Here is a 13132-nt window from a genome sequence, read left to right as displayed (position 1 = left end):
AAACGTCCCAAGGCGCTTCACAGGTGCGAAATCAAACAAAAGTTGATACCGAGTCACATAAAAAGATATTATGATGAATGCTTGATCAAAGAGAGAGGTTATAAGGAGCATCTTAAAGAAGGAGAGCGAAGTAGAGATGCAGAGAGATTTAGAGAGCGAATTCCAGAGCTTAGGGCTGAGGCAGCTGAAGGCACGGCCGGCAATGGTGGAACAATGGTGAAATTGGGGGTGTGCAAGATGCCTGAATTGGAGGAGTGCAGAGATCTCTGAGGGTTGTAGGGCTGGAAGAGGTTACAGAGATAGGGAGGGAATTGTAAGCAAAGATGATATGCTCAGAACTCAAGAACAATTGTTCATTAAACCATAAATAAAGAAATGCAGGTTAAGCAACCATTTGATTTTTCCTTGCTAATTGCTGGTTGGTACAATCCTTTCTTGATCAGATTTGATTTTTTGCTGTTTTATATGAAATTGGAGCCAACCAGGTGCAAATGTGATGCAAAACTTTAACTGCGATGCAAAAATCATGATGATTGAAGTACCACAAACAAAACATGTACAAATGCCAAGTTGTTCAAACATATTGGATACAAAATTGGCTTGACGACAGAAGACAGAGGGTGGTTGTAGAGGGTTGTTTTTCAAACTGGAGGCCTGTGTCCAGCGGTGTGCCTCAGGGATCGGTGCTGGGTCCGCTGTTATTTGTTATTTATATTAATGATTTGGATGAGAATTTAGGAGGCATGGTTAGTAAGTTTGCAGATGACACCAAGATTGGTGGCATTGTGGACAGTGAAGAAGGTTATCTACGATTGCAGCGGGACCTTGATAAATTGGGCCAGTGGGCCGATGAATGGCAGATGGAGTTTAATTTAGATAAATGTGAGGTGATGCATTTTGGTAGATCGAATCGGGCCAGGACCTACTCCGTTAATGGTAGGGCGTTGGGGAGAGTTATAGAACAAAGAGATCTAGGAGTACAGGTTCATAGCTCCTTGAAAGTGGAGTCACAGGTGGATAGGGTGGTGAAGAAGGCATTCGGCATGCGTGGTTTCATTGGTCAGAACATTGAATACAGGAGTTGGGATGTCTTGTTGAAGTTGTACAAGACATTAGTAAGGCCACACTTGGAATACTGTGTACAGTTCTGGTCACCCTATTATAGAAAGGATATTATTAAACTAGAAAGAGTGCAGAAAAGATTTACTAGGATGCTACTGGGACTTGATGGTTTGACTTATAGGGAGAGGTTAGATAGACTGGGACTTTTTTCCCTGGAGAGTAGGAGGTTAAGGGGTGATCTTATAGAAGTCTATAAAATAATGAGGGGCATAGGTAAGGGAGATAGTCAAAATCTTTTCCCAAAGGTAGGGGAGTCTATAACGAGGGGACATAGATTTAAGGTGAGAGGGGAGAGATACAAAAGGGTCCAGAGGGGCAATTTTTTCACTCAAAGGGTGGTGAGTGTCTGGAACGAGCTGCCAGAGGCAGTAGTAGAGGCGGGTACAATTTTGTCTTTTAAAAAGCATTTGGACAGTTACATGGGTAAGATGGGTATAGAGGGATATGGGCCAAGTGCAGGCAATTGGGACTAGCTTAGTGGTATAAACTGGGTGACATGGACATGTTGGGCCGAAGGGCCTGTTTCCATGTTGTAACTTCTATGATTCTATGACTCTATATTGACTTTGCTTTACAAAATTCATTCCAAAAAGCAATAACCACTTTTAGTTTTGGAACTTTATTTACATGCAGGCTCAGCATGTTAATGGTCCAGTGTCAGCATCAAATACTGATGAAGTACAGCAAAGGTCTGATACAAGACGAAGCATTCTTCTCTCTGTACCAGCAGTATGTCTTAAACCCAATATGTGTGACAGTTTGATTTCCTACACCAGAGATCCTTGTGGCCTTACACAGTGAGAATCTCAATTGGTGGTGAATTACTGTTTTTTGTGATTTGGACTCATTCCCATTTATAACTAAATTGAGACTGTGTCAAATTAATTTAGCTTAGTCCTCTTATAGTTGAGGAACTGAACAAGGTTTAGCCTCATCAGTCCCAAACACTACCCATCATCTAATCATGTCAATTTTCATCTTGTGAGTTGTATTAAGCTTTCCAATAGCCTAAGGCCAGCTGTGAAATGGCCATTGTCTTGATAGAAAATCCTCTTTTTCGTAACTTACAAACATGTGAGATTAATGACATAGGCCATGTCATGTGACCCGAATGGGGGTTCTCATCTGACGGATAATGCGAAAATAATTAGCAGCGGCCAAACTAGATTTCAGAAAGGAAGATCACGCTTGACAAACCTGATACAATTCTTTGAGGAAGTTTTTTTTATAAGGGGGCAACTGAACTAAATTTACACCACTGGCAGGTGCCCCAAATGGCATGATGATTAGACGACCTCCCCCTGGCCCATGGGATCAGTGGGGGAGATCCAGGGCAGCTGCACGTCGCATCATAGAATCTTACAGCACAGAAGGAGGCCATTCAGCCCATCGTGCCTTTGAAAAAGTTACTCAATTAGTCCCACTCCCCTGCTCTTTCCCCATGGCCTTGCAATTTTATCCCCTTCAAGCATTTGTCCAATCCCCTTTTGAAAGTTACTATTTCTGCTTCCACTATCCTTTCCGACATTGCATTCCAGATCGTTACAACTCGCTGCGTAAAAACATTTCTCCTCATCTCCCCTCTGGTTCTTTTACCAATCACCGTAAATCTGTGTCCTCTGGTTACCGACCCTCCTACCAGTTTCTCCTAATTTACTCTATCAAAACCCTTCATGATTTTGAACGCCTCTATTAAATCTCCCCTTAACCTTCGCTGCTCTAAGGAGAACAATCCCAGCTTCTCCAGTCTCTCCACGTAACTGGCGCCAAGTTATGCTGCCCCAGAGATTTTTAACTATAAAAGGAACACGATTTTTATTGCTTCGCTAAAGGCTATTAACCACGATCGGTCAGTTAAGTGACCAACAAAGCTAGTGTAACAATCGGCGGTTAAAAAATTGCTATTCATCTAGATTTTCAAGTTGAACAAGTGACAAAGATTACTCTGAGGGCAAAAAAAAATCAGTCACCTTGAACATGCAGCTGGATGGCATCGGATAATATAGCACCACCAATGAAAGGAAGCTATAGCGATTCTCCTGTTGAAGGCCATTGAATTTTTATCACTTCACATCATCACTTTCCTTTTTGTCTGTGGGATCAATAAATCATCGGCATGAGAAAAAAAGGAAAGCTTTTCAAAAAAAAAGATACAATAATGAAATTCACAACCCCTCAAGTGCCTCTCTACAAAAAGGCCAATTAAAAATGTAATGTGAGAATTAGTAGAGAGAAATGTATCAGAGATTGCAGCTGCCCTGTTCTGTAATAACTAATTACAGCAGAATGACATACTGAGACATGAATACCAGCTTAATTAGCGCTAAGAGCTTAATTGTAACTTTTGCCTCACAGTCACTCTGAGAAGAATTTTTTTTGAGTTAATTTGCAGTGCTGACTTTTTTTCATGAGAGGACATTAATGGAATTTGATCAGCATTTCTAATTCATTTTTGTAGAAAGAATTATTTAAATGAGAACTGGCGGATCACCCGTGCTGTTGCTCTCAGTAAGTCATGGGATGTGCTGCATTATAGTGACAGGAGCATTATAGCATACGAACATAGGAAGCTAGGAACAGGAGTAGGCCATTTAGCCCCTCGAGCCTGTTCCGCTATTCAATGAGATCATGGCTGATCTGTGACTTAACTCCATATCGCCCCATATCCCTTAATACCTTAGGCTAACAAAAATCGATCAATCTCAGATTTAAAATTAACAATTGAGCTAGCATCAATTGCCATTTGCGGAAAAAAGTTCCAAACTTCTACCACCCTTTGCATGTAGAAGTGTTTCCTAAATTCACTCCTGAAGGTCCTCGTTCTAATTTTTAGGCTGTGTCCCCTGGTTCGAGACTCCCCAACCAGTAGAAATAGTTTCTCTTCATGTACCCTATCAGTTTTCCTTAGTATCTTGAAAACTTTGATCAAATCACCCTTAATCTTCTAAATTCCAGGGATACAACCCTAGTTTGTGTAATCTCTCCTCATAATGTAACCCTTGGAGACCCTAGTAAATCTATGCTGCACTCCCTCCAAGGCCAATATATCCTTCCTAAGGTGTGGTGCTCAGAATCGAACACAGTATTCCAGGTGTAGTCTAACCAGAGCTTTGTATAGCTGTAGCATAACTTCTACCCCCTTATATTCTAGCCCTCTAGATATAAAGGCCAGCATTCCATTAGCCTTTTTGATTATTTTCTGTACCTGTCCATGACATTTTAATGATCCATGTGCATGGATCCCTAAGTCTCTTTGGACCTCCACTGTTTCAAGCTTTTCACTATTCAGAAAGTACTCTGATCCTTTTTAGGTCCAAAATGGATGAACACACACTTGTCTACATTGAAATCCATTTGCCACAGTTTCGCCCATTCACTTAATCTATTAATATCTCTCTGTAATTTGATGCTTCCATCTACGTTGCTTACAATGATGCCTATCTTTGTGTCATCTGCAAACTTGGATATGTGGTTCTCTTTCGCGTCATCTTAGTCGTTAATCAATACATTGACTAGTTGGGGCCCCAACACACATCCCTGTGGGACACCACTAGTCACATTCTGACAATTTGAGTTCCTACCCATTATCCCTATTCTCTGTCACCTGGCGCTCAACCAATTTCCTAAGCAGGTCAATAATTTGCCTTCAATTCCATGAGCTTCAACTTTAGCTAACAATCTCTTATGAAGGACTTTATCGAAAGCCTTCTGGAAGTCCATATAAACATAGAAACATAGGAACATAGGAACAGGAGTAGGCCATTCAGCCCCTCGTGCCTGCTCCGCCATTTGATAAGATCATGGCTGATCTGTGATCTCGCTCCATATACCTGCCTTTGGCCCATATCCCTTAATACCTTTGGTTGCCAAAAAGCAATCAAAGGTATCAATTGCTGTTTGCGGAAGAGAGTTCCAAACTTCTACCACTCTTTGTGTGTAGAAATGTTTTCTAATCTCACTCCTGAAAGGTCTGGCTCTAATTTTTAGACTGTGCCCCCTACTCCTAGAATCCCCAACCAGCGGAAATAGTTTCTCTCTATCCACCCTATCTGTTCCCCTTAATATCTTATAAACTTCGATCAGATCACCCCTTAACCTTCGAAACTCCAGAGAATACAACCCCAATTTGTGTAATCTCTCCTCGTAACTTAACCCTTGAAGTCCGGGTATCATTCTAAGACATCCATAGACATTCCCTGTCCACTTCTTTAGTCACCTCTTCAAAAGATTCAATCAGGTTAGTCAGGCATGACCTATCCTTTACAAATCCATTCTGGCTCTCTCTGATCAGCTGAAAAGTTTCACGGTGTTCAGTCACTCTATCCTCAATTATAGACTCTAGTAATTTCACGACAACAGATGTTAGGCTAACTGGTCTATAATTCCGTGGTTTCCCTCTCTCACCTTTCTTAAATAGCGGAGTGATGTGCAATTTTCCAATCTAAAGGAACAGATCCTGAATCAAGAGAATTTTGGAAGATTATAGTTAGGGCTTCTGCAATGTTCTCACCTACTTCCTTTAAAACCCTGAGATGGAAACCATCCGGTCCTGGGGATTTGTCACTCTTTCGTGCCATTGTTTTCTTCATTAGTTAATTTGCTTATGTTAATTAGGGTGAGTCCCTGTCCCTTATTCAAAATTAGTTTCCTTTGGGTGTCCGGCATGCTTTCCTCTTCCATCTACTGTAAATACTGATGCAAAGTAATTATTTAACGTGTCCACCATTTCCTTATTTCCATTTACAATATCACCATTATCAGTGTTTAAGGGGTCCACATTACTCTTGACCACTCTCTTTTTCCGAATATAATTGTAAAAAATTTTTGTGTTGATTTTGATATCCCTTGCAAATTTCTTTTCATACTCTCTTTTTGTAGCTCTTACTATCTGTTTTGTCACTCTTTGCTGTTCTTTGTATCTCTCCCAGTCGCCAGGATCTGTGCTATTTTTTGCATTTTTGAATGTAACGTATGATGAATTGTTCAGTTATCGGTCTGTCCCTTTAATGTCACAAAATCTCATTATGAATAGAATCATACAGCACAGGAGGAGGCCATTTGGCCCATCTTGTCTGTGCCGGCTCTTTGAAAGAGCTATCCAATTAGTCCCATTCCCCTGCTCTTTCCTTACAACCCTGCAAATTTTTTCCTTTTAAGGTATTTATCCAATTCCCTTTTGAAAGTTACTATTGAATCTGCTTCCACCATCCCTTTGGGCAGTGCATTCCAGATCGTAACAACTCACTGCAAAAAAAAAAATTATCCTCATCTCCCTTCTGGTTATTTCGCCAATTACTTTAAATCTGTGTCCTCTGGTTACCGACCCTCCTGCCAGTGGAAACAGTTTCTCTTTATTTACTCCATCAAAACCCTTCATGATTTTGAACATCTCTATTAAATCTCCTTCAAACCATCTCTGCTGTAAGGAGAACAACCCACATTCTTTAGTCTCTCCATATAACTGAAGTCTCTCATCCTTGGCATCATCCCTATTAATCTCCTCTGCACCCACTCCAAAGCCTTGTAACATAACAACCAGCATAAAACAAGCGTCAATCAACGTAAATGATCGAGGCCCCAAGGAAAGCGCAAAATATTCCCCATTTTCCTGCTTCAAGTCCTTCTTTATCTTACAGATGTTATGAAGATTAAAGTTTGAAGCCATCAAAACCATCCTTTATGCATATTCAGCAAGGCATGTTCAAGAAAATGCATTTGTGGAACCTGTTCTCTTTTTAATGTAACAGATGCATGAAAAAGCTTTCAAATATATAGAAAATACAGGACACGTCTCAGTATGGAGAAATTAAAAAATCAAATCAAATAAAAATATTTTTATAAAACACCGGAAATAGTGACTCTGGATCCTGCTGTGCCTAAAATTTTCAGTGTAAATTTATGCCCTGTTAAAAATGGATATAAATGCAGGAAATTCACGTTCTCTGGTCTTCTACATGGGAGGGGGCGGAGCTATTTTAATAAACCGAGTTGTGTTTTGTCAGATATAATTTGGGAGTGGCACAAATGATCGAGGAAATTTGCGCGTCGCGATGTTTCGTTGTAAATCAATTACGCACGATTTTTGGGGGGAAAACAACAAGTCGTAGCTTCGCTGATACGCCGTAGTTACTCCGAATCTTTCCAGGAAATTCCGGGCCTTTCAGCTTTCAGTTCTGGTGAAGGATTATAACCCTCCGATGCTAACCTTTCTAGTTTCAGATGCTCACGGACCTGCTGTGTACTGACAGCGTTTTCTGTTTTTGTCGCAAGTCTGTTTACCTTCATTAATTGTGGCTTGCAAAAGGTGCCTTTTTACCTGTACTTTCCCTTTGCTGCACACGTTCCGACCGGGATCCCAAGTCTCGAAGACGTCCATTAACTTTGCTATATTTTTTGTTTTTAACTTGTTTCAGACTGCTCAGATTTCCAAGTTTCGGCAGGTTACCTCGATGATGTGCGACTTGATGGAAAGGAGGTCTCAGCTTCTCTCGGGAACCCTGCCACAGGATGAGCTGAAAGACCTGAAGCAAGAAGTCACCACAAAAATAGACTTTGGCAACAAGTATGTTTGAAGTCTCTGTGTTTTCGCAGCTACGGTTTGTTTGATGCATTGGAGTCAATTGAGCTTATCCTTAAGGATACGGTAGTGTAGCGGCTATGTTACTGGACTAGTAACCCAGAGGTCCTAGACCAATAACTCAATAGAACGTGAGTTCAAATCCCACCATGGCCGTTTGAGAATTTGAATTCAGTTTAAAAAATCATGCGGCAATACAAAGCTGGTATCAGTAAAAGTGACCGCGAAGCTGTTGGATTGTTGTAAAAACCCAACTGGTTCACTAATGTCTTTTAGGGAAGGGAATCTGCCATTCTTACCTGGTCTGGCCTATATAAGTGGTTATAAATCACGGGTTGAACCTCAGTTGGAGTATTGTGTCCAGTTCTGGGCACCACACTTTAGAAAGGACGTCAAGGCCTTGGAGAAGGTGCAGAGGAGATTTACTGGAATGGTAACAGGGATTTGGGATTTCAGTTGTGTAGACAGACCCTTAGAGCAGAGAAGGTAAAGGGGAGATTTAATAAAGGTGTTCAAAATTACGGGCGATTCTGATAGAGAAAAGGAGAAACTGTTTCCACTGGCAGGAGGGTCAGTTATCAGAGGACACAGATTAAAAGTAAATTGCCAAAAAAGCCAGGGGGAGATGAGGAGAATTTTTTTACGCAGCGAGTTGTTATGATCTGGAATGCACTGCTTGAAAGGGTGGTGGAAGCAGGTTCAGTAGTAACTTTCAAAAGGGAATTGGATAAATACTTAAAAAGGAAAATTTTACAGGGCTATGGGGAAAGAGCAGGGGGGTGGGACTAATTGGATAGCTCTTCCAGAGAGCAAGCACGGGCATGAGGGGCCGAATGGCCTCTTTCTATGCGGTATGATTCTATAATTCTATGTGTGACTCCAGTCCCATACCAATTGGATTGGCTGTAAACTGCCCTCTGATGTACTCAGTCACATCAAACCGTTATCAAGAAGGCAGCCCATTAGGGATGGGCAATAAATGCCGGCCTTGTCTGGAATGCCCTCATCCTCAGAATGAATAAGAAAAAATAATCTGAATGAACTGGAGGTGAATTTCTGCGGAGACTCTCCCACAACTCCGCCAAAACTTCTCCAGCAGGGCTGCAGAAACCCTGGAAAAAAAATCCGTATTTCCGGAGTGTCCGCAGCTCTTCCGTCAATGTTCCAGAGAACAAACGGGAAAATCTCGGCAGAAATTCGCCCACAATGTCTTTTTTCACTTCCGCCATTAAATTATTTTACGAATGGATGGAGCTTCCCCATTTGCTCAATTACTAAGTGTGGTGCTGAGTCAAACAGCGAGGTTCCAGGTTCTATCCCTGATCTGTCCCGAGATAACTGACCACAGCCAGGACAGAAGTCCAGGCTCAACTGTTGCCCTTAGTGCCCCTGAACTAGGGACAAGGAAAATCAACTATCCAGTGACCCTGCAAAGTGCCTGGGTGAGGACAAAATCTTCAATTGGATTTGATGCCCTCCACGAGTCAGCACCTTCAGGAGTGCAAGAGAGAAAGAAAATTGGGAAGTGCATAATTAGGAACTTGATAACCATAACCTTTTCGGCCAAAAAGTAATTCAATGGCAATAATGAATTCATAAGAACATAAAAAGTAGCAATAGGCCATAAGGCCCCTCGAGCCTGCTCCGCCATTCATTAAGATCATGGCTGATCTTTTACCTTAACTCCACTTTCCCGCCCTATCCCCAAAAATCTATTGATCTCAGTCTTGAATATACTCAGCAATTGAGCATCCTCAACCCTCTAGGGTAAAGAATTCCAAAGATTCACAACCCTCTGAGTGAAGAAACTTTTTGTCATTTTGGTCTTAAATGCCCAACCCCTTATCTTGAGACTCTCTAGCCAGGGAAAACAACCTCTCAGCATCTACCCTGTCAAGCCCTCTAAGAATTTTATATGTTTCAATGAGATCACCTCTCATTCTTCTAAACTCCAGAGAATATAGGCCCATTTTACTCAATCTCTTCTCAAAGGACAATCCTCTTATCCCAGGAATTTCAGAATTCCTACTGTTTCAATACATTATATCCCTTGAGTTCAGAACAAGGGCGCATAACCTTAAATTTAGAACTAGGCCAACCAGGGGTGATGTCAGGAAGCATTTTGACACATAAAGGGTAGTGGAAATCTGGAACACTCCCCCCTAAAAAGCTGTTGCGACTGGGAGTCAATTGAAAATTTCAAAACTGAGATTGATAGATTTTTGTTAGGTAAGGATATTAAGGGATCTGGAACCAAGGTGGGTAAATAGAGTTAAGATACAGAGCAGACCGTGATCTAATTGAATGGCAGGCTTGAGGGGCTGAATGGCCTACTTCTGTTCCCATGTTCCTATCATGTGTTTTTATTCATTCACCATGAAGTTCCTTGCTTTATGTTCACTTTTGTTTCAAACTTTAAACCTGAGGGAATACAGCAGAAATTTAGAGCATTTTAATGTTTTCAGCTTTCAATGGCTGCTCAAATATCGACCCAAAGCATGGTGAGACCTAATAACCACTTAAATTATAGTTAGGTAAATGTATTTTTAGAAGGGACATTTTGAGCTTATCTGGGTCAGCCTGAGCTTCTGTTCTGGGCTCTGGGAACATTTAGGAACTGGAGGATAACACTGGGCCTAACAAACGTGGCCCTTTCTAACAGATCATTCCCATCTTCTCCCCTCCTCGCCATGGGGTTTAGAATTCCCAGTTGAGACAGTTGCTGAGGTGGACTGGGCAAGCAGGGACCGGCAAACTGAGTGAGGGGATCCATTATACCGGACCCCCACTCAATTCCCAATGTGCTTTAATTTCTGGCAAATATATTTGAATACTAAATCAATGGAACGAAAACTGGGCCGGTTTTACCCCGGGCAGGTGATTACTCTGCCAGATTACCGGCCAGATGGTGAAGGCAAAAATTTACCCCAAAGTTGGGTAGAGTCCCTCTTAAGGCAAACTGTATATAGACCAGGCTTGGGTGGACTGAATGGCCTTTTCATAGAATCGCAGAAGGTTATAGCATGGAAGGAGTCCATTCGGCCCATCGAGTCTGTGTCGGCTCTATGCATGAGCAATCTAGCTAGTCCCACTGCCCCGCCCTATCCCCATAGACCTGCACTTTTTTTCGTTTCAAGTACTTATCCAGTTCCCTTTTGAAGGCCATGATTGAATCTGCCTCCACCACCCCCTCGGGCAGTGCATTCCAGATCCTAACCACTCGCTGTGTAAAAAGTTTTTCCTCATGTCACCTTTGGTTCTTTTGCCAATCACCTTAAATCTATGCCCTCTGGTTCTTGACCCTTCCGCTAAAGGGAAAAGTTTCTCTCTATGTTGTGTCATTATATTGGGAAATAGGTTTGGTAAGGGATGTTTAGTGCTATTTTGAGTATCTCCTGCCAAAGTATGGAACTATTAATGACTCTAGGATGTCCTTCAGGCGATAATTTGTTGTCTACTGCCACAACTCCAAGAATAAAATGGCTCCTCTTTCATCCATCTGGTTCTTCCTCAGCGTCACCAGCTTTGACCAGTTTCTTTCTTAGTTCATCGACTAAACGAATAATCTCCCCCCTGTGTTGCAGAATGCTGGAAATGGATCTTGTTGTTAGAGATGAGAACGGCAATATTCTTGATCCGGACCAGACAAGTGTTATCAGCCTATTCCAAGCACACAAGAAAGCAACCCAGCACATCACAGAATTAATCCGCGAGGAGACGGTAAGAAGCCAATATTATTGTGCATCAGTTTTCCCTCCTGCCTGCAATGCATCGTGGGAAGGGTCACCCTAGCAGCCGCCTTGTGCTCTATGACTGGGCTGTTAAAGCCATCCACAGCAATTGGGCTTTGCAAGTCCATATAAATTTATTATTTTTCTTACCAGCTTAAATTCTGTAGCGGGCCTTGCAATAGGAGCTTGCTGCTGTGAGATGCCATTTCTCAAAATGCACTGGAGCCAGGAGAACAACGGCATCTTCAAAAGCGGTGGAAAGTTCCAATCATGTAAACTGGATCGCTCTTAAAAAATGTAGCCGGACATGATTCAGTTAGTAAAGCAGCTTATTTCTGAATAAATATGCAGTCACTTTTTTTTAAAACTAAAATAGTTCCTCCTTAAAGAGTCAGCAACATCATCAAAAAAACATTTGACAAACTCTTTTTTTTGCTTGTGACAAGTGAAATTCTCTACTTGAAATTTTGCATATGATTGTTTATTTTGTAATAGGAAAGAATGGAAGAAAGGGTTTGCGTTTATATAGTGCCGTTCCCATCCTCGGGATGTCCCAAAGTGGTTCACAGTCAATGAACTATTTTTGAAGTGTAGCAGCTGTTCTTTTTCTAGGCAAACTCAGCAGTCAGTTTTCCCACAGCAAAGGCCCCACAAACAGCAATGAGACAAATGACCAGTTAATGTGGTTTGATGGTGTTGGTTGAGGGATAAATGTTAGCGTAGACACTGGGAAAACCCTCCTGCTCCTCTTTGAATGATGCCATGGGCTCTTTTACAGCCACCTGTACAGGCAGATAAGGCCTCAGTTTAACATCTCATCCAAACAACAGCACCTGTGACAATGTAATAATCCCTCAGATCTCGAGTGAAGTGTCAGCCCCAGATCATTTGATTAAGTCCTGGAGTGTGTCTTGAACATATGGGGGGTGGTTTTAGGAGGCAATTGGGGGCAGCGGGGCTCCGAAAATCGCGGAAATCCCGTTCAGGTTCAGAAGCCGGCTCCAACCCGCTGACTTCCGAGTTTCCCAGGGACCCACCAGTGTGCGCGCGGGCGACCCGAAAATGGAAGTCCCGCCGGCTTTAAGACAGTTAAAGAGCCAAATGTAACTCATTGAGGTACTTAAGGCACTTTACCTGTGACAGATTAAGTAATTAGAAAGATTTTTAACTTACCTGGGCGGCTTGCCCACCGCTTCTGAATCATGCCTGGTGAAAGCGGGTGTGAAGGGCCGGATCAGGGAAAAAGAAATTAAATTAATTAAATAAAAAAACCATGGAGGGAAGTGAAAATACTAAATGAACCTACATTTGCACCCTGCTCCGATGTCCCCCTCTTCACCACCCCCCCCCCCCCCCCCCCCGATCTCCCCCCGATGTCCCCCTCTTCACCCCCCCAATCTTCCTCTCTTTCCCCCCCCCCACCCCGGTATTCCAGACCAGCGCCGGATCTCCCATTCTACCCCCCCTCCCCCCAACCCTGGGTCTTCTGTTCCAGCACTGGAAGACGTCTCGCTCACGCTCTCTTTCTCTCCCCCCCCCCCCCAATCCCTCGCGTTGCAACTCCTGACGGCAGCCAACCTGTCCATCGGACTGGCTGCCGGGCGCGAAACCCAGAGAGGACGTTAATCATCAGCATTCAATGTGCGATCGCGTCGGAAACGGTAAGTTTTGTTCGGGCGGGTTTGCCATGCGCACCTTCACA

General features: G+C 42.6%; 1 protein-coding gene across 2 annotated transcripts in view; it reads left to right on the top strand.

Moving 5' to 3' along the window:
* The window catches only part of LOC137316523 (dedicator of cytokinesis protein 2-like), a 1021473-nt gene that overhangs the window by 153075 nt on the left and 855266 nt on the right, over positions 1-13132 (top strand). For both annotated transcript variants that reach the window (XM_067980505.1, XM_067980471.1), the window contains exons 6-7: positions 7536-7684; positions 11284-11419. In XM_067980505.1, coding sequence (XP_067836606.1) covers positions 7536-7684; positions 11284-11419 — 285 coding nt within the window. The remainder of the gene's footprint in view (positions 1-7535; positions 7685-11283; positions 11420-13132) is intronic.

This window comes from Heptranchias perlo, chromosome 1, assembly GCF_035084215.1.
Source record: "Heptranchias perlo isolate sHepPer1 chromosome 1, sHepPer1.hap1, whole genome shotgun sequence".
Taxonomy (NCBI): domain Eukaryota; kingdom Metazoa; phylum Chordata; class Chondrichthyes; order Hexanchiformes; family Hexanchidae; genus Heptranchias; species Heptranchias perlo.
The sequence above is the reverse complement of the archived record's forward strand: the minus strand, read 5'-3'. Positions and strand labels throughout refer to the sequence as shown.